This window comes from Schistocerca gregaria, chromosome 6 (genome assembly GCF_023897955.1).
Source record: "Schistocerca gregaria isolate iqSchGreg1 chromosome 6, iqSchGreg1.2, whole genome shotgun sequence".
Classification (NCBI taxonomy): Eukaryota; Metazoa; Arthropoda; class Insecta; order Orthoptera; family Acrididae; genus Schistocerca; species Schistocerca gregaria.
The window spans coordinates 480,698,923-480,720,425 of NC_064925.1; the positions used below are offsets into that span (position 1 = coordinate 480,698,923).

The 21,503-nt window shown below is 45.2% G+C and overlaps 1 protein-coding gene across 1 annotated transcript in view; it reads right to left on the minus strand.

Annotated features, from left to right (window-relative positions):
* The window catches only part of LOC126278916 (uncharacterized), a 248,837-nt gene that overhangs the window by 15,011 nt on the left and 212,323 nt on the right, over nucleotides 1-21,503 (minus strand). Inside the window, exons 3-4 of the mRNA XM_049979191.1 lie at nucleotides 20,097-20,199; nucleotides 18,513-18,658 (exon numbers count right to left, since the gene is read on the minus strand). Of these exons, the coding sequence (XP_049835148.1) occupies nucleotides 18,513-18,658; nucleotides 20,097-20,199 (249 nt within the window). The remainder of the gene's footprint in view (nucleotides 1-18,512; nucleotides 18,659-20,096; nucleotides 20,200-21,503) is intronic.

Consider the following 21,503-nt stretch of genomic DNA (forward strand, 5'->3'; position numbering starts at 1 on the left):
TTTTGGACAGGTAAGTATTATCTCAGTTGCTATACACAGTATATTTCAAGTGAAAATGAGTTACTTTAGAAAATGTTTTAGTCTCGATGACTTAATCGACAAGTATTGTTTTGAATGTACAGTTAAAATTATTTTTTTAGAAACATTTGAAATTACGAACTATTGGCACACTTAAATTTTCTATTATTAATTACGCAATACTGTACTGGTTACTGTGTTTACTTCTGCTTCATTGATGAAATAACAGTCGAAAGGAATAAAGTATCAGAAACTAGTAGACATTCATTTGCTAAAAAAGTTGTAAACCCTTTGGAATATGATTATTTCCGCCCAGTGTGAGAGTCGTAAACATGTCTCTGATGTGATCAGACGTATTTTTATATTATGTGCAAACTACGTAATTTCGGCTTCAAATTTATTTAGATCAATCCATCCGTCAGGACCTAAAGTGTGACATTTTCAGCTTAAAGAATCAGACCCCTAGACAAGAAGAACTGGGGCGAACTCTACATGACAAGCTAAATAAGCTAGAAACTTTATTGTAATCTTTTCTCCTCTCAGATCATAAAAGACTAACGTGTAGAATAGATGGAATGAGGGGAGGGGGTGGGGGATTACAAGCCACACACAGCGCAGTCCACAGCGAGGCCCCTGAAGGCCGCAGATTGCAGATTAGACGGCCTTCCGCAGGACTTAGACATCGTGTGGGAAGCGTTCTTTGATGTTCTGAACTCCAGCTTCACAAAGGAAGTACTCCGAAGAAAAACTAAGCAACTGCTGCCTTGCCGTTAGGTGACTAGCCTACCAAAGCCTAGAGAAAGTAAACCTCGATCGAAAATTACTGGCAAGTCATGAGGCCGAAAGATGGTAGCCCCAGCACACAGCACATGCCTAGTCTGGCTACGGGCGGCTTCACGTGTGGTTGACTTTAATTTACTCATAGTCGTCGAAGAAACCAAATGGATCGACTAAATAGAAGACGAACCAAGCAAGAAAAGCATAAGCGATTTGGAACAGTGGAAAAGCTCAATATTGCGACGTGAGAAGCCTACACTTAAAAGAAAAATATCTTTCTAAAGAACTTAAACAACAACTAATTAGCATTGCAACAATTAAAGAAACAAACAAAAATCTGTGAGGAAACGCAGATTTAAATGGAGTAAGTAAGTGACAAAAGAGCTAACAGTGGCGTTGCTACACTTGTAGATAATAGATGGAAATCTGAAATCGAAGAGTATAGTTACATAAACGACAGAATCATAACATCGAGTTTCAGAATAGATCGAGGGCATCTAACAGTAATTACGGCGTACGCTCCTGAAGATAAATAAAAGGACACACCGGAGCATACAAATATGAGAATAAAGTCTAACCACGCTACACCAGAAGACATATCAATATAACAAGGGGTCGAAAAGGGTGCAGCTTATCACCCACATTTTTCAATACATTGGTCGACGACATGATTAAGATATGGAAACAACCAGCTGATCCACACTTGAAATTATTACATGACATATCACATTTTTAATACAATACTTTTTGCAGACCACCTTTGGGTAGCGAAACTTCGCAACAAATTCAAATGGTTCAAATGGCTCTGAGCACTGTGGGACTTAACAAATGAACTTAGAACTACTTAAACTTATCTAACCTAAGGACATCACACACATCCATGCCCTAGGCAGGATTCGAACCTGCGACCGTAGCGGACGTGCGGTTCCAGACTGAAGCGTCTAGTACTGCTCGGGTACACTGGCCGGCACTTCCCTACAAAGATTCATTTATACTCTGTACAACATTTCTAAAGAATATAATCTGAAAATATCGGTTCGAGAAACAAAAGTGATGACTTTCAAGGGATAAAATCGCTGGGAACTAAGATCATAATGGGAAACAAAACAACTGAACAAGTTAGTCGTTTCAGTGACCTGGGACATATTATAAGCTATGAGAATGAACTCGACATACACAACAAATTGCAAAAATATCAAACAACGAGGAACAAAGTTAGGAAATACACAAAAAAACAAGCTTTCTAAGGTAGTAGCCGCTCACACATTGCTATTTGGAAGTGAAACTTGAAGAATTCCTGAAAAGCATGAAAGTAGACTCCAGAGGGCAGAATGAAATTTCTGAGTAAGTAGGGGTCTGCACCAGCCCAGATAGATTAAGAAATGAAGACATAAAAACAGAACTCTGGATATACGTTATAAATGAGAAAATCAAATGTAATCGACAATAACATCTACAAAGAGACTGCCGAACAAGCCATAAATTTCAGACCCTCAGGCACAAGATCCATAGTAAGACCAAGAAAACGATGGCTAGATACTTAAAAGACAGAACAGTCCTATGGGTTAGATTGTGACGAAAGAAACAAGCAAAAACTACGTTTCAAAGTCAAATGATGATACAGTAATAATACCAGGGGCGTTCAATTTTTTCTCGGCCAATTTCACTTCAAAAACAGCGCAATCTGTTTTGCGAGGTGGTGGAATATTTCCGCTTTAGGCTTTGCAGCTTCATAAAGTTCCGGTAAGTGATGGTGCTATACATAGCTTTCAGAATGGCGTCTGTAACGGAGGTGCATTCCAAGCAGAGAGCTGTCACTGGCTATCTTTTTTCGGAAAACCAGAGCACCGCAGATATCCATAGAATGTCTACGACGCCCTGTCAGTGAACAAAAGCACGGTGAGTCATTAGGCAAGGCGTCTGTCATCACCGCAACAAGGTCGCGAAAACCTGTCCAATCTTCCGCGCGAGGGCCGGTCGCACACAACTGTGACTCCTGTCATGGTGGAACGTGCGGACACACTCATTCGAGATGATCGACGGAGCACAGTTGAACGCCTCGTTGCACAACTGGACGTCTCTGTTTGTTGTGCTGACACACTCGTCCACAAGTTGGGGTACTCAAAGGTGTATGTCCACGGAGTTCCTCGTCGCCGAGCAGAAGACCATGAAGAGCAACGAAGAACCGTGTGTGAGGAGTTGCTTGCCTGTTAAGAGGCTGAGCGTGACAATTTTTTGTCGAATTTCGTCACAGGTGATGAAACATGGGCTGATCACTTCGAACCAGAAAGGAAACAGCAATCCATGGAGTGCTGCCACATCACCTTGTAACACCAGAGCCCCATAGCTCTACTGACATAATTTTTTCTTTTTTGTCTGTTCTACATTCTTTCATTAAGATATTGTAAATATTGTTTGATTGCATTAATAGCACAAGAGTGTTCGCCTTTTCCTTTGTAAAAACTTTGATGTCATGGTTTGATTCTATGCAGTGTAGTGTATGTATCATTTAAATTCTTTGTCTCATTGGGAGGGAGACAAAACTTACTGTATATATTCGGAATTTGGGTAAATAATGTTTTGTTGAAATGTCAATATGTGCAAATGTTCTGTTTTATTTAATATTTTTGTTTGCTGTTATGTAAACTGCTGACCTTCATTTAGGGTTCTTAGTTATTATGTATGTAAAAGGTGTTGTGGTTCCCCTCGGGAACGGAAGCATGTAGCGCGCGCAAAATGTGGTGGGCATGGATAAAAAGGTGGAACCAAGAGTCAGTCGGGGAAGAGCTACCAAAATGCCAACAGCTTACGTAAAAGTCGTGTATTGTGCTGGTGCCGAGAGAGGCTTTTCGTGCCGTTTTCCAATGCGCCAAAGCCTCGGATGGATGGATTTGTAAGCTAGCTGGAATTATGTTGGAACTGATATCCATCATCGCCACCAAGAAATGACAGAGTCCAGCAATTCTACCTGCAATTCCACCTACCAACAAGCACTCGCCACCACAGTGCGAAATCACTGTAATGGAACAGAAGAACTTTAGTAATGTGCAGTGAAGGATCAGCTCATTGGATGTTATAGTGTACTCAAATATAAGGTAACTTATACTCGAACTCTTATACTTACCTTGATTTTTTATCCCCAGTCACACAACCACTTAGGGTCCTTCCCATGTCAAAAATGCTTACCGAGTGTCCTTTATTGAAAGCATATTAAAACTAATATGGCAATAGAGTGTGCTAAAATTAATATTACACTCCTGGAAATGGAAAAAAGAACACATTGACACCGGTGTGTCAGACCCACCATACTTGCTCCGGACACTGCGAGAGGGCTGTACAAGCAATGATCACACGCACGGCACAGCGGACACTCCAGGAACCGCGGTGTTGGCCGTCGAATGGCGCTAGCTGCGCAGCATTTGTGCACCGCCGCCGTCAGTGTCAGCCAGTTTGCCGTGGCATACGGAGCTCCATCGCAGTCTTTAACACTGGTAGCATGCCGCGACAGCGTGGACGTGAACCGTATGTGCAGTTGACGGACTTTGAGCGAGGGCGTATAGTGGGCATGCGGGAGGCCGGGTGGACGTACCGCCGAATTGCTCAACACGTGCGGCGTGAGGTCTCCGCAGTACGTCGATGTTGTCGCCAGTGGTCGGCGGAAGGTGCACGTGCCCGTCGACCTGGGACCGGACCGCAGCGACGCACGGATGCACGCAAAGACCGTAGGATCCTACGCAGTGCCGTAGGGGACCGCACCGCCACTTCCCAGCAAATTAGGGACACTGTTGCTCCTGGGGTATCGGCGAGGACCATTCGCAACCGTCTCCATGAAGCTGGGCTACGGTCCCGCACACCGTTAGGCCGCCTTTCGCTCACGCCCCAACATCGTGCAGCCCGCCTCCAGTGGTGTCGCGACAGGCGTGAATGGAGAGACGAATGGAGACGTGTCGTCTTCAGCGATGAGAGTCGCTTCTGCCTTGGTGCCAATGATGGTCGTATGCGTGTTTGGCGCCGTGCAGGTGAACGCCAGAATCAGGACTGCATACGACCGAGGCACACAGAGCCAACACCCGGCACCATGGTGTGGGGAGCGATCTCCTACACTGGCCGTTCACCTCTGGTGATCGTCGAGGGGACACTGAATAGTGCACGGTACATCCAAACCATCATCGAACCCATCGTTCTACCATTCCTAGACCGGCAAGGGAACTTGCTGTTCCAACAGGACAATGCACGTCCGCATGTATCCCGTGCCACCCAACGTTCTCTAGAAGGTGTAAGTCAACTACCCTGGCCAGCAAGATCTCCGGATCTGTCCCCCATTGAGCATGTTTGGGACTGGATGAAGCGTCGTCTCACGCGGTCTGCACGTCCAGCACGAACGCTGGTCCAATTGAGGCGCCAGGTGGAAATGGCATGGCAAGCCGTTCCACAGGACTACATCCAGCATCTCTACGATCGTCTCCATGGGAGAATAGCAGCGTGTATTGCTGCGAAAGGTGGATATACACTGTACTAGTGCCGACATTGTGCATGCTCTGTTGCCTGTGTCTATGTGCCTGTGGTTCTGTCAGTGTGATCATGTGATGTATCTGACCCCAGGAATGTGTCAATAAAGTTTCCCCTTCCTAGGACAATGAATTCACGGTGTTCTTATTTCAATTTCCAGGAGTGTATTTGTTTAAAGGAGCTTACAGATATCTCAAATTTGTGTTCTCTGCAGTAAAAGTTCAGAACTGCAACAGTTGAGAGTTATATGTTCATGCTTGTTCAAGTGCTTGTTTCACTAATGTAATGAAAGTGAGTTTATTTTGCTCTACTACAGTGGTCAAGATTAAGGCCCCTGCATAGAAAGTAGTTCAAATGCACAAAGTTACTTAATTATAGAAAGTTTCAATTACTCTTGCTATTCAAGTCAAATTCTGTACAATATTGGGTCCCTCTTGTGTGTTAAAAGTGCATATTAATGGTGTAATAGGATCCACAGTTTGTCTATTGTGCTTATGCCAGATGCCAGATAACGTTAAATAGAAATACCAGCATTTATGATAACAGTAACTTCTTTATTCAAAAGACAGTGGGAAGTAATTTGTTAGTGAACTCCATTTAATTTTCATTCTAAGTAGAAAGGTGTTTAGTAGTGAGAGACTTAATTAATGCACAGTAGCTAATGTTGCTGTGAACCATATCCATGTTTCATGTCAGATAGGAATATGTTTGAAAAGTAATATTGAATCTATGTCCAATTTACGATTCTGCAGTGAATATTAATACTAACGTTATCGAGACCATTTAGTGTGACTAAGTCGTCAAGGTAATAGTGTGTTTCGATATCTGTTATATTTATGCCAATAGTTTGTTCTGCTCTGTCAGCTCCAACCTTAACGTGAACACATGCAGGTGCCAGAGTTCGTTGCACTCTCGTGTGAAAAAGTATGGGCTGTGTTTGCCCATTGAAGTTACTTATTTTCATTTCTCGAACAAGAATGCTACTCATTCTTATACATAATTAGGCGGGCGACCGTTTTTACTATCATTTGGACAAGTAAATTATTGTTTGTTACTGTTTAAATATTTACGTAATTCTGACTTTCACTTCTGGTAAGCCACCTCCGTTAGGTACAACACGGTCAACATAACGAAATTCCTTTTAGAGGGTAACACTGCTCTGTTGCTTTATACCATAATTGCTTTAACAGGATAGTTCCAAATTACGACGTGCCTCCAACTTTAAGGTTATGGTATAGCAGTAGCGGACGTCAGTGTTATACGTGGCTTTTCCGTGACAGGTCTATTTGTTCTGTTGGGGCACAGTACGTAATAAGCCAAACTTGGTATTTGATAGCACACGCAACGTAAATCCAGTTGCAGTGTTATAGCCTCTTCTATTATTATGTTTGATGTCCTCCCTCATGGCGCAACGATTAGCTATGAAGCGTATGGTGCTATCCTCTTGAAACTGAAGAAACGACTTCGGCGTGTTCTTCGGCAAAAAAAGTAAACGAACTTCTCCTTCTTCATAGCAAGGCAAGGCCTCACACAAGTCTGCGAACTCGAGAGGAGTTCGTAAAACTTCACTGGAGTGCTCTTCCTCATCCACCCTACAGACTGGATGTCTCACCATCCGACTTCCATCTGTGTGGCCCAATGAAGGATGCACTCCTCGGGAAAGAGTACGTGGATGATATGGAGGTTATGGATGCACCAAGATGTTGGCTCCGGCGTCGACCAGAAGAGTGGTACAATGTGGGTACACAGGACAGCACAGTGAAGTGGCCTGAGGCCATCGCATTGAACGGAGATTAAGTTGAAAATTGGGATTTTGTAGACAAAAGAGTGGGAAACAGTATGAAACCCACGTGCTTTCAGAAAGAAAAATGTGTTGCATTACGTATGGAACGCCAGTCGTAGTAGGCTGTGACAGTACTCACTTGTGTACTCTTTTGGCCTGTACATTTTTGTACTTTTAATCTTCGAGTGTATAGTAACATAAGGTTCAATTGATCATAGTTTCCTTGTATATTTAATTGTGTTTGTGGTTTTTGTATCGATATATAGTCGTGAAAAGTCACATATCTATGGAAAAACAACCTTTGTACAGCTACAAATTGTCGCTGATTTTATGTGACCTATCTGTGTTATCTTAAGTTGTCTGGGGAGGGCTTATAAAACAGAAAGCCAGATCACAACGAACCATAAAATAAATATTTTTGTGAAATATTGTGTATTTCAGTTTTGAACAGACTTCAGTTGCTTTTTTTTTACACAAAATATTCTGTTTTTAGCGATAGTTACATTAACTGCACCTATTGCGCATAAAATTTGTTCTGAAACAGCATCTCTTCAAGACAAACTGAAGCCTCTTTTACACGACTGACTTTCTTGTCCAAATTGACTACTCGAGACAAATGTGTCTACTACAGCGCCTCTTACGTTTAACCCCCTACTGATTCTCTTCTGTTTTCAGTGGTCATTTTCGTTTACACGTCAGTGACAAAAGTGGTGGTGCTGTGAAAGCTGTCTGCTGGGCAGTTTGGCATCCGAATGTTGAAAGTAAGGTTATGAGCGATTATTGTCTTTACGGAAAAATTGAAATATAGTAAAAAAATGTACGAATAATGAAAGACAATAGAGTTTACTTATGACCGAAGCAGAATTCAAAGTGGAAGTTCTTGTCAAAAGTCGCGTGGTAAATTGTTCGCGATGATGAGAACTGAAAGAATAAGAGAACTACCATCAAAACATTCCAGAACATGTTAATTTATTTGCTAGAGAAAATATACACTTTCAAACACACTGGACAATAAGTACAACTCAATAAATAGCATCATTCGGTTTTGTTCTTAGTACCTAGTTTTCTTTTAACTGCCAAATAACAACGAAAATTATTTTTCCGTTCCAATAATTCTGACTTTTTCAGTGTTGAAACAATTTTGATTGAAACACGTTTATCTGTTTACGTTCTTATTTGTGTACATTCTCTTCTGTAAAACGAAAATACTTTTTGATTACAGATTTTTCGTCTCTGTTGTAGGAGAATACTAGTAGGAAAATAATACCACGACCTTGTGTAAATTTTCAATGTGCCACGAAAACAAAGCGAACAACACAATAAACATTAATAAGATGCTAAAGCAGAAATTCGTTTCTTTAATAGGAATGGGTTAGGCCAGAATATGTTACAACTTTCGATGTTAGAAAATGGAACAATAGTTTCTTGACTCTGCGCATGCGCAGCGTGCAGTATACTCAGAAATTTAGAACTCCATACTCGGCACAGTTTATAGATGACTGACGTCATAGATACTCTCGTGTCGTGGTTGGTTGCTGATTTATACGCAGGCACGAAAGGAGCACGTGCTTCGAGTAGTAGATTTTAACCAGAAAGTCGCTCGTGTAAAATGGGCTTAGTATCAGAAAGAACACGGTAGTAATCACACTGTGTCTTACACGTCAGTTTGGGACAAACAGAAAATGGTCAGGAAATTTAGCAGCCTGGCTTAGTGCATTTCAGAATGTGGGTATGCTTAGGCAGTTTGCTGGTAGCGCGGACAGGCGGAACTACTGAGACAGTGTGTGCTGGACGGTAGCTGAGGCAGCTGCCGGACTAAACAGCGCGACACTGACTGAGCGGCAGTCGTCACTTGCACGCACAACCAATCTTGGACCACCTTCCAACAAATTTCATGGAACCCGACATCAGGCAAGGATCTCTCTCTGCACATTTTTATGTGGTCGAACTGGTCAGCTGGAATTTGTGATATTGCCGATAAAATGTTTGTTAGCAAGATTCTTCACTGTTGCGTGATGACCTTTTTTCAGTACTATCATAAGTGTACAACTGTCAAAAATCTTCGTCTAAAAATATTCTTGACCAGTGTTCAGTTTCCTCATATCTGCGTGTCTGTTTAGTCGTTCTGCTAGTGTCACAGTTGTACTGTTATCGTCATAACATACAAAAGAAACATGTTATTAGAGCCTAAAAACTGCCAAGAGGTGCTGATGAAATAAACCATTATTCACCACCAGTTTCGAAAAACAATCAACACCGTAGAACATGCAATTACTTACATCACCTTGTAATAGATCTTGCGAGTTTTTTCATGTTATCTGATGATGATTGTTGATCGAAACTGGTTGTGTGTAAAGATTTATTTGGTCAAAAGCTCCTGGCGATTGTTAGACTTTCTTCAAGTACACTACCGACCATTAAAATTGTTACACCAAGAAGAAACGCAGATGATAAACTTGTATTCATTGGTCAAATACACACCTGGAAATTGAAATAAGAACACCGTGAATTCATTGTCCCAGGAAGGGGAAACTTTATTGACACATTCCTGGGATCAGATACATCACATGATCACACTGACAGAACCACAGGCACATAGACACAGGCAACAGAGCATGCACAATGTCGGCACTAGTACATTGTATATCCACCTTTCGCTGCAATGCAGGCTGCTATTCTCCCATGGAGACGATCGTAGAGATGCTGGATGTAGTCCTGTGGAACGGCTTGCCATGCCATTTCTACCTGGCGCCTCAGTTGGACCAGCGTTCGTGCTGGACGTGCAGACCGCGTGAGACGACGCTTCATCCAGTCCCAAACATGCTCAATGGGGGACAGATCCGGAGATCTTGCTGGCCAGGGTAGTTGACTTACACCTTCTAGAGCACGTTGTGTGGCACGGGATACATGCGGACGTGCATTGTCCTGTTGGAACAGCAAGTTCCCTTGCCGGTCTAGGAATGGTAGAACGATGGGTTCGATGATGGTTTGGAAGTACCGTGCACTATTCAGTGTCCCCTCGACGATCACCAGAGGTGTACGGCCAGTGCAGGAGATCGCTCCCCACACCATGATGCCGGGTGTTGGCTCTGTGTGCCTCGGTCGTATGCAGTCCTGATTGTGGCGCTCACCTGCACGGCTCCAAACACGCATACGACCATCATTGGCACCAAGGCAGAAGCGACTCTCATCGCTGAAGACGACACGTCTCCATTCGTCCCTCCATTCACGCCTGTCGCGACACCACTGGAGGCAGGCTGCACGATGTTGGGGCGTGAGCGGAAGATGGCCTAACGGTGTGCGGGACCGTAGCCCAGCTTCGTGGAGACGGTTGCGAATGGTCCTCGCCGATACCCCAGGAGCAACAGTGTCCCTAATTTGCTGGGAATTGGCGGTGGGGTCCCCTACGGCAGTGCGTAGGATCCTACGGTCTTTGCGTGCATCCGTGCGTCGCTGCGGTCCGGTCCCAGGTCGACGGGCACGTGCACCTTCCGCCGACCACTGGCGACAACATCGATGTACTGTGGAGACCTCACGCCCCACGTGTTGAGCAATTCGGCGGTACGTCCACCCGGCCTCCCGCATGCCCACTATACGCCCTCGCTCAAAGTCCGTCAACTGCACATACGGTTCACGTCCACGCTGTCGCGGCATGCTACCAGTGTTAAAGACTGCGATGGAGCTCCGTATGCCACGGCAAACTGGCTGACACTGACGGCGGCGGTGCACAAATGCTGCGCAGCTAGCGCCATTCGACGGCCAACACCGCGGTTCCTGGTGTGTCCGCTGTGCCGTGCGTGTGATCATTGCTTGTTTAGCCCTCTCGCAGTGTCCGGAGCAAGTATGGTGGGTCTGACACACCGGTGTCAATGTGTTCTTTTTTCCATTTCCAGGTGTGTATATTATACTAGAAGTGACATATGATTACATTTTCACGCAATTTGGGTGCATAGATCCTGAGAAATCAGTACCCTGAAGAACCACCTCTGGCCGTAATAATGGCCTTGATACACCTGGGCATTAAGTCAAACAGACCTTGGATCGCATGTACAATTACAGTTGCCCATTCAGCTTCCACACGATACCACAGTTCATCAAGAGTAGTGACTGGCGTATTGTGACGAGCCAGTTGCTCGGCCACCATTGACCAGACGTTTTCAGTTGGTGAGAGATCTGGAGAATGTGCTGGCCAAGGCAGCATTCGAATATTTTCTATAGCCAGAAAGGCCGTACAGGACCTGCAACATGCGGTCGTGCATTATCCTGCTGAAATGTAGCGTTTCGCAGGGGTCGAATGCAGGGTAGAGCCACGGGTCGTAACACATCTGAAATGTAACGTCCACTGCTCAAAGTGCCTTTAGTGCGAACAAGAGGTGACCGAGACGTGTAACCAATGGCACCCCATACCATCACGCCGGGTGATACGCCAGTATGGCGACGACGAATACACGCTTCCAATGTGCGTTCACCGCGATGTCGCCAAACACGAATGCGACCATCATGATGCTGCAAACAGAACCTGGATTCATCCGAAAAAATGACGTTTTGCCATTCGTGCATCCAGGTTCGTCGTCGAGTACACCATCGCAGGCGCTCCTGTCTGTGATGCAGCGGCAAGGGTAACCGCAGCCACGGTCTCCGAGCTGATAGTCCGTGCTGCTGCAAACGTCGTCGAACTGTTAGTGCAGATGGTTGTTGTCTGGCAAACGTCCCCATCTGTTGACTCAGGGATCGAGACGTGGCTCCACGATCCGTTACAGCCATGCGGATAAGACAGTCATTTCGACTGCTAGTGATACGAGGCCGTTGGGATCCAGAACGGCGTTCCGTATTACCCTCCTGAACCCACCGATTCCATATTCTGCTAACAGTCATTGGATCTCGACCAACGCGAGCAGCCATGTCGCGATACGATAAACCGCAATCGCGATAGGCTACAATCCGTCCTTTATCAAAGTCGGAAACGTGATGGTACGCATTTCTCCTCCTTACACGAGGCATCACAACAACATTTCACCAGGCAACGCCAGTCAACTGCTGTTTGTGTATGAGAAATCGGTTTAAAGCTTTCCTCATGTCAGCATGTTGTAGGTGTCGCCACCGGCGCCAACGTTGTGTGAATGCTCTGAAAAGCTAATCGTTTGCATATCACAGCATCTTCTTCCCGTGGGTTAAATTTTGCGTCTGTAGCACGTCATCTTCGTGGCGTAGCAATTTTAATGGCCAGTAGTGTCTGTACGAGCTGCAAGTATTTACGGGCAAGTATTTACACCACAGTGGCGCCGGAAGGGTGCGTCCGGCGTCGCCTTAAGGGGAAACACGTACCTTCCCTTACTCTGGTCAGTCTTTGTAGGTGCCCTCGGACATTCACTGTGCTGCTTTAACCTTCACTTCTTCGCAGCTCTGAAGTAACATGATCAACGTTCATTAGCAACGGTATATTGTGCAGGAAGGTGAGGACGGCTGGTGGCAGCGTTACGCGCCTGCTCTGGAGCAGGGCGGCTGCGTGTGAGCTACAGCGGCTGGTTTAGCGTGGGCCCGGCCGTGTCCGCCTCGGCAGCCCGCGATAACTCGCCAAGCTACCGCGAGTAACGGGAGGCGCTATTCACGGTGCCGCCTGCAGTGGCTAACGCTCTCATCCTCCAACGTCTCTCTTAACACATAGTTACACAGACGTTTACTCCCCAGTTTCTAAGCTGAATTGTATGATGTGAGGTACGTTTCGTTAACTGGACCTTGGAATATAGAAACATCACATCATCACGTAGAAAATACGTTGACTTTATTATCGTGGATGGGAAAGAGGTACACACGCGCTCATAATAAACTCACGCTCGGGGCAGTACCGTGTAACGACACGTGTTACACAAACAGACTAACAAGGGGAGGCCACGACGTTTGGTCGTGATGACTGGGTGTTGTGTGATGTCCTTGGGTTAGTTAAGTTTAAGTAGTTCTAAGTTCTAGGGGACTGATGACCATAGATGTTAAGTCACATAGTGCTCAGAGTCACTTAATTCTCTGTCATCCACGTGCTACGGTCGCAGGTTCGAATCCTGCCTCGGGCATGGATGTGTGTGATGTCCTTAGGTTAGTTAGGTTTAAGTAGTTCTAAGTTCTAGGGGACTGATGACCTCAGATGTTGAGTCCCATAGTGCTCAGAGCCATTTGGACCATTCTTTTTGTTTTGTTTTGGAAAAGACAGTTTTTACAAATATAAGAAAATTACTTCTTCATCTTTTCTTCTTAGCTCCACATGCTTGATTGCTGCAGGCTTACCGCATTTTAATCTTTGCAGTAAACTACTTAGGCGAATGAATGGATAAAAATAGACACAACTAATAAAACATATACTGATGTAGGTAAACCAAAGTAAGTTCCAGTACATCGGGAGTCAGGGGTGTGATGCACGGTTACTGGAGCCAGTGGGAAGCAGTGCAGCCAGTAGGTTGCATGGTTTGCTCTGGGCACTATGGGACTTAACATCTATGGTCATCAGTCCCCTATAACTTAGAACTACTGAAACCTAACAAACCTAAGGACATCACACAACACCCAGCCATCATGAGGCAGAGAAAATCCCTGACCCCGCCGGGAATCGAACGCGGGAACCCTGGCGTGGGAAGCGAGAAAGCTACCGCACGACCACGAGATGCGGGCAGTAGGTTACATGACGACGTGGACAGAGAGGGGAGGGGGTGACAGAACAGAGGAAGGGGAAACGGCTAGATGGAGCGCGTGGGGCAGTGGGTCATACAAGACGGGGGCCAGGGTGGCTATGGAAGGGGAGAATGTGTTCCAAGGGTAGGTCCATTGTGTGTATACAGAGAATCTGATGATCTGATGGTGGAGGGCAGGACCCAGACGTGAAGCAATCATTGAAATTAGGCACGTTATATTCAGCTGCATGTTGTGCCATTCAATGCTAAACATTGTTCTTGGAAACAGTTTTCCAACGGCCATTTATCATGGTGGGCAGCGGATTGGTAGTCATACCAACATAACATCAGTGCAGTATGTTCAGCAGCGTTGGTATATGACACAGCTGCTTTCATAGGTGGCCCACCCTTTGATGGCTTAGGACTCGAATAGGAAGTGCTGGGTGCGTGGACTGGACAGGGCTTGCATATTGGTCCACCACAAGGGTATGACCCCTGCGCCAAGGGATTGGGATTACGCTTGGCATAGAGATGGAGTAGGATGTTGTGTAGGGTGGAAAGGATCTTGTGTAGGATATCCCCAATTTCAGGGCATGATGAGAAATAATAATACCCCTGACGAAGGATATGGGTCAGTTGTTCCAGTCCAGGGTGGTACTGAGTGATGAAGCGGCGCTCCTTTGTAGCTGGTTCTTCCAGGCGGTGTGAGTATTGGGTATGTGTAAAAATTGCCGTGGGAAATCTGTTTGTGGAGTAGGTCTGGGGGAACAGTGCCTGTCTGTGTTAAGACCTTCACCAGACGTTCAGCTACTGGGCAATGGAGTTCTTGGCACTGCAGGAACATCATACATGGGTAGGAGGGATTTTTCGGCATGGAAGGAATGGCAGTTGTCGAAATGCAGATATTGTTGATGGCTAGTGGGTTTAATGCTGACAGAGCCATGGATGAAGCCATCAGAGAGGTAGAGATCAGCAACCAGGAAGGTGACACATTAAGTTGAGGAGGACCAATTTGAGTGACGGGAGAGAAGAGAGGTTGTGAAGGAATATGGATAGAGAGTCTCTACCCTGACTCAAGGAGATATCATCAATGAACCTGAGCCACACTAGGTGTTGGGAGTTTTGGGAGGCTAGAAAGGTTTCCTCCAGATGGCTCATAAATAGATTTGCATTGGCATGTGCCCTGGGTGTGCCATTGAATTGTTTGCATACCTCTCCTTCAAAGGAAAAAAGTTGTCAGCCAGCACATATTCATGAGGTTATAAGGAATGAGATAGTTGGTTTGAAGACTGACGGACATTGGGAGAGGTAGTGTTCGGTAGGGGCGTAACCATGAGCTTTACCGATGTTAGTGTACATGGAATTGGCATCAACAGTGGCGAGCAGGGATCCAGGAGATAAAGCGGTGGGGATGGTGGAGAGTCAGTGAAGGAAATGGTTATTATCTTTGATATGGCATACTAGGTTTTGGTCACTTTTGGAGATATAGGTCATCAAAAGTGGAAATTCATTCAGAGGAAGCACAATAGTCAGTTACATTGAGGCATCCAGTAATGTTTGGTTTGTGGATTTTTGGAAGCATGTAGAAGGTATGTGGGTGGCATGTCATTGGGGAGAGGAGGAAGATGGGGGAGAGGTTCACGGATGGACCAAAGGATTTCATTAGGGATTAGAGGTTATATTGGATATCTGGGATGGGATCGCTAGGGCAGAGCTAGTTGCTAAATTGCTAGCACCCTCAAGTACTTTAATGGTAACGCTGAACTTGTACAATTTTTTCTAAATAAGGGCCACCTCTCTTGTTTGACGCTTACTACCAGAGTGTTTTTCAAATTATTATCCTAATACTCTTTCTGTAAATTTAGTGAAGTCAGATTTGCCTGGTTGAAATCTTATGGATGCCCAAACTGCTTTTGAGCTGTACTTTTACGAAAGTTAAACTTGTTATTTTAAAGAGGTCTTATTTGTTCTGAAAAACAAAAACAAAAAACTATTGTCAGTTTGGACATTTTGGTTCGCCGTCCTGAAATCTATCTGACACTTAATATTGACTTACATGTTATAGAAGTTTTGAGTATATCTTATCAAATAAAGGATTACCAACTATTGTGAAGCAACAAATGACTTTCTGCAAAATAAGCCTGCACCTTTCTCCCGCCTGTTAAGTTTTCGTACCCTGAGGCATCCACTGAGATTTCAAGGGTGACTGATTTTCGTTGTCTTACGAAAACATTTTGTCTTACCATCTCATTTCCGCTGTTCACTGTGTTTTGGAACGGGAAAGAATGGAGGAAGAAGAGACGAACGAAAACACAGCGTGACAGTTGGAAACACTCCATACAATAAAGACAACAAAACAAATTACAGTGAATAATGGAAGTGAGGTGTTATGTCACCGAAAATGAGACACCCTGTGTACGCAGACCAACTATGTATAACTCCAGGATGGCATATAAGCAATAATAAGGTAAGAAATCATAAGTAGAAACAAACAGTAATTCAACCTCACAAAACTTATGCTACATAAGGTTGTTTCCCACCTAACAGCTAGAGAATAATAAAAAACTCTAGGTATTATACAACCCAATTTATATATACAAAAACAAATATGTCAGGCCACTGAAGATGCTTCGCAAATAAAAGAAGCGAGACACCTATTTCACAATACAAAGAGCCTTACATTTAGCTGCATCAGGCGAGCCACATATTCAAGGAAATTAGCCTTCTGTGGTCAAAAAGAGGATTTCATTATAAGTGTAAAACATTACCGCAACCTCTCATAAAGCTTTTATGCAAAATGTTTTCAACTCCAGTTCTCTAAATAATCGGACTCCCACGAGTAAAACAGTTTCAAACGCCTGATGTGTGGATGAGTGTACTCTAAGTAATTTGCGTTCTGCTTTACGAAAGTCTCGTTAATTCTTCACCCATCTTAATGTGACTTCATGCAGTGAGCGACAAACTTTTTTCATTTACATAATTTTTTTGGGAGAGGGAGTGAGGTGTCAATGAGAAACAGCTTCTAAAATGTTTTAAATGATATATAAAGTTAATTGGAAGTCTCTCATTCTCAAATATTGGTGAAAATTATTGCCTTATTTTCATGCTATTACTTGTGTTATCTTGAGACACATCGTACACAGTTTGTAGCTTTGATATTTATTTTATTAAACCTTTAACGTAGATTATACCTCTTAATGAGCAGATTATAACAGCATTTAAAATTTTTCAATTCGGTTGAAAATTATATGGAACACTGAAATCTCTAATGTATGTTGCCCCTGGGAGCCGTTAGAAAGTCAGTTTTATCTGGGATGCGGTGGCCATTTTAGACATTTGTTACCCACCTTTTCACTGTCCATCTCCTACTCCCACTCTGTCTTTTCATCTCGTTTCCCCATCTTTGTTCATCTCCTGTTCCCCACTGTGTCCATCTCCTACTCCCCCACTGAGTATGACTATGTCCTCCTCCTCTCACGTAACTCTGTTCATCTTCTCTTCCTCCTCTCTCTGTCAATCTCTCCCTACCCCGCTCTTTATCCATCTCTTCCTCTCCCCTCCGACTGTCGACCTCCTTCTCTCCCTTCTGTATCTTTCCTTCTCCCTTTCTCTATCCACCTTGTATACCTCTCACTATACATCCCCTTCTTCCCCTGCCTCTGCTCAGTCATGCCTATCTGCATGTATAGTCCCTTGAACACAATCAGAAACTTCATGCACGACACACCCATCTTATAGGGTACCCTAGATGTCAAGTGTTACCAAATCTTCTCATTCCCATCCCAGTCCTATGGCAGCTAAGTGGTTCTTACTTGACAATACTTCTTTCCTGACAATAAGTAGTATGGGAAACAAATTTGGTTAAAGTCGATCCAGTGGTTTAGGAGGAGATGTAGAACACACACACACACACACACACACACACACACATACACACACACACACACACAATAAATTTTTCTGTATGAACTATCCTTTTGCCTGTGGCTTCACCTGTATATATTGCACACTTCTCCAAAGGCCCTATCTTGGTCCACCTCTTCCTCCTCCTCCTCCTCCTCCTCTCTAGCCATCTCCTCCTCATCACCTTTCTTCCCTACTACTCCTCTACCACTTCTCTGCCCATCTCCTCCTTGTCCCCTTCTCCTCCATCCCCTCTTCCCCCTCTCTGCTCATCTCCTCCTCCTCCTCTGCCTCCTCCTCCTCCTCCACCCCTCTCTGATCGTCCCCTCCTGCTGGTCTCTGTCCATCTCCTCCTTCATCTCCTAACCCACTTCCTCTTTTTTCCCTTCTGTGTCTATCTCTGCCTATCTCTTCTCCCACTGTCCTTTTTCCATATTCTCCTGCCATTTTCCATCTCCTCCTCACTCACTCTGGCTCCATCACCATTGCTGCCCTCTCTCTGTCCATCCCCTCCTCTATCACCTAAATCTTCCCCCAGCTGTGCCCATCTGCTAGGCAGATCGATAAGGTAGGCAGATACTGCTTCCACAACAAACCTGTCATGCCAGGCGACCTACAAATGAGAGGGTTGGAAATCAGATTTTGACACTAGAATGTAGGCTGCCCTGCAAAGCAGGTCTATAGTGTAGGTAGGCCAATACTATTCCCACACAACACACCTATCATGCAGTGCAGCCTATACAACAGGGGTTGGAAAAACACCTCTTTGGCTGTAACTCCGCCGTTATTGGAGCTAGGAGATTATGAACTCCATAGTGCTGTTACTGGGGAAGCCTGGAAAGTAGCATAGTGGGAGTGCTTACCTGTGGAAGAAGGCAGCAGCTGCAGATGGCGTGGTGCGATGGACTTGAGTCAGGTTCTCATTGGCCATCAGCTGCATCACCTGCTGCTGCTGGTAGCGGCCGTGGCGGGGGACATGCCGGGAGAGCACTCCGTCTGATGGCGACAGCTGTGACACAGGATGAATGAGGTTGTCTTTCTGTGCAGCTGTCTGTGTACAACATACTCCTGCCTGACACTACCTGCTTAGGTGTCCACATACCAACTACAAGCTTGACAAGTATGCTTGGTACAGCATTTTGTGGGAGTGTACTTGATCGTCTCCAGGCTAGTTTTGCTCAGACATTCAGATTGTCTGAACTGCTTGAGGCTAGACTGACTCTGAATGACGCATGCGTTAGCAAGTGTACCAGTATGGACATGCTTGGGGAAGTGTATCAACGATGTGTACAGTTACACAAGTAGATGTCAGTGGTGTGGCAATCTTTGTTGGTTATCAACAAACGAAAAAAATCGACAACTGAGTCTGCAATCATTGTAACTTTCAGCCGATACAGCCGTGTGGATCACTTAATACAGTTTCAGTTATTACGACGGCCTGCCTAGGCAAAGGCTTTATTGCAACTCAATCTGTACATTTTTTGCGAGTTCTAATTTTTAAACTGGTGTTGACAGTAACCGAAACATTCTAATAAAGTAAGTATATTACGCTATCGAGATGGATTTATTTGCAAAAATGTTTGTTGCGACACAGTAGCGAGCAATGTGAAGCAAATGAACTGCAAATCGCTGGAAAAGTTTATTCAAGTGTTTGAAAGCTTACCTTGCTTCAGCAGCATCTGATCAAAACTCTATCATCGTAAGGCAAACAGGGATGTTATACAAGTTATATTTTTGATAGATTAATAGATGAATTGACCCTGTCACCGATATGCCATTATTAAAATAATAAATTATCACAGAACTAAATAAAAGAGGGAAAATGGAAGGTATTTGTCCAGCAGTGACGCTAAGGGATGAAACAGGGGCTACATGAGTGAATACTGGCACACAACAAATTTCAGTGCTGCGACTAGAATGTAGTATTGTGCAGAGGTAAAACGTGGATGATGAACAGTTAAGAAAAGAAGAGAATAGAAGATTCTGAAATGTGGTGTCTAAGAAGAATGCTTAACAGTTAATTAATGAATTACTGATGAAGAACTACTGAAGCGAACTGGAAGAAAAGAAACCTGTGGAGCAACTTGATTAAATTAAATGAGTGGTTTATTTAAAGGTCTGTGATTAAACAAAGGTTGGTCAGTTTGGTAAGGAAAAGAAATGTTGAGCGTTCAAATTGTCGAGGGAGAATATGGCATGACTACAGCGAGCATACTGAAATGAATGTGGGTTGCTATAGTTGCGCAAGAGCAAAGAACCATGTCCAGTATAGGCTAGCATGCATAACTCCACCAAACCAATCTTCGAATTGAAGAGTTCAACAGTAACACTAACGAACAGCTTGTCGTTGTGTATTTATCAGACACACACATACCGCTTCTCACAGTTGTTTTTTTACAGAGACTGTTTGCGGTGACCGGCAGTTACCGCCCGCTGCCTGCTCCTACCTGTCCCCCAGTGGAGTTGCTGGGCTGCTGCGGCTGTTGGCGCGGCTTAGCGTTGTCGCAGTCTGCCACTCTCTCCTCTCCATGGAGGCTGCTCTGCGAGAACCTGCGGAAGTTGACAACAGAGTGATCAGTGAGCCATACTACAAATGGAGATGCCATACAGCGAGTAACATTGCATCTGACAATGGTCTGGTTGAATTGGTCCTCTTAAGTGAAGTAGAAAGTGAACTCTGAGTTTATTGAGCTGTGGTATATCACTCTAGTAGAACGGCCGTATTTTTATTTTTTTAAGAATTTGTTGCGTTACAAATACACTCCTGGAAATGGAAAAAAGAACACATTGACACCGGTGTGTCAGACCCACCATACTTGCTCCGGACACTGCGAGAGGGCTGTACAAGCAATGATCACACGCACGGCACAGCGGACACACCAGGAACCGCGGTGTTGGCAGTCGAATGGCGCTAGATGCGCACCATTTGTGCACCGCCGCCGTCAGTGTCAGCCAGTTTGCCGTGGCATACGGAGCTCCATCGCAGTCTTTAACACTGGTAGCATGCCGCGACAGCGTGGACGTGAACCGTATGTGCAGTTGACGGACTTTGAGCGAGGGCGTATAGTGGGCATGCGGGAGGCCGTGTGGACGTACCGCCGAATTGCTCAACACGTGGGGCGTGAGGTCTCCACAGTACATCGATGTTGTCGCCAGTGGTCGGCGGAAGGCGCACGTGCCCGTCGACCTGGGACCGGACCGCAGCGACGCACGGATGCACGCCAAGACCGTAGGATCCTACGCAGTGCCGTAGGGGACCGCACCGCCACTTCCCAGCAAATTAGGGACACTGTTGCTCCTGGGGTATCGGCGAGGACCATTCGTAACCGTCTCCATGAAGCTGGGCTACGGTCCCGCACATCGTTAAGCCGTCTTCCGCTCACGCCCCAACATCGTGCAGCCTGCCTCCAGTGGTGTCGCGACAGGCGTGAATGGAGGGACGAATGGAGACGTGTCGTCTTCAGCGATGAGAGTCGCTTCTGTCTTGGTGCCAATGATGGTCGTATGCGTGTTTGGCACCGTGCAGGTGAGCGCCACAATCAGGACTGCATACGACCGAGGCACATAGGGCCAACACCCGGCATCATGGTGTGGGGAGCGATCTCCTACACTGGCCGTACACCTCTGGTGATCGTCGAGGGGACACTGAGTAGTGCACGGTACATCCAAACCGTCATCGAACCCATCGTTCTACCATTCCTAGACCGGCAAGGGAACTTGCTGTTCCAACAGGACAATGCACATCCGGATGTATCCCGTGCCACCCAACGTGCTCTAGAAGGTGTAAGTCAACTACCGTGGCCAGCAAGATATCCGGATCTGTCCCCCATTGAGCATGTTTGGGACTGGATGAA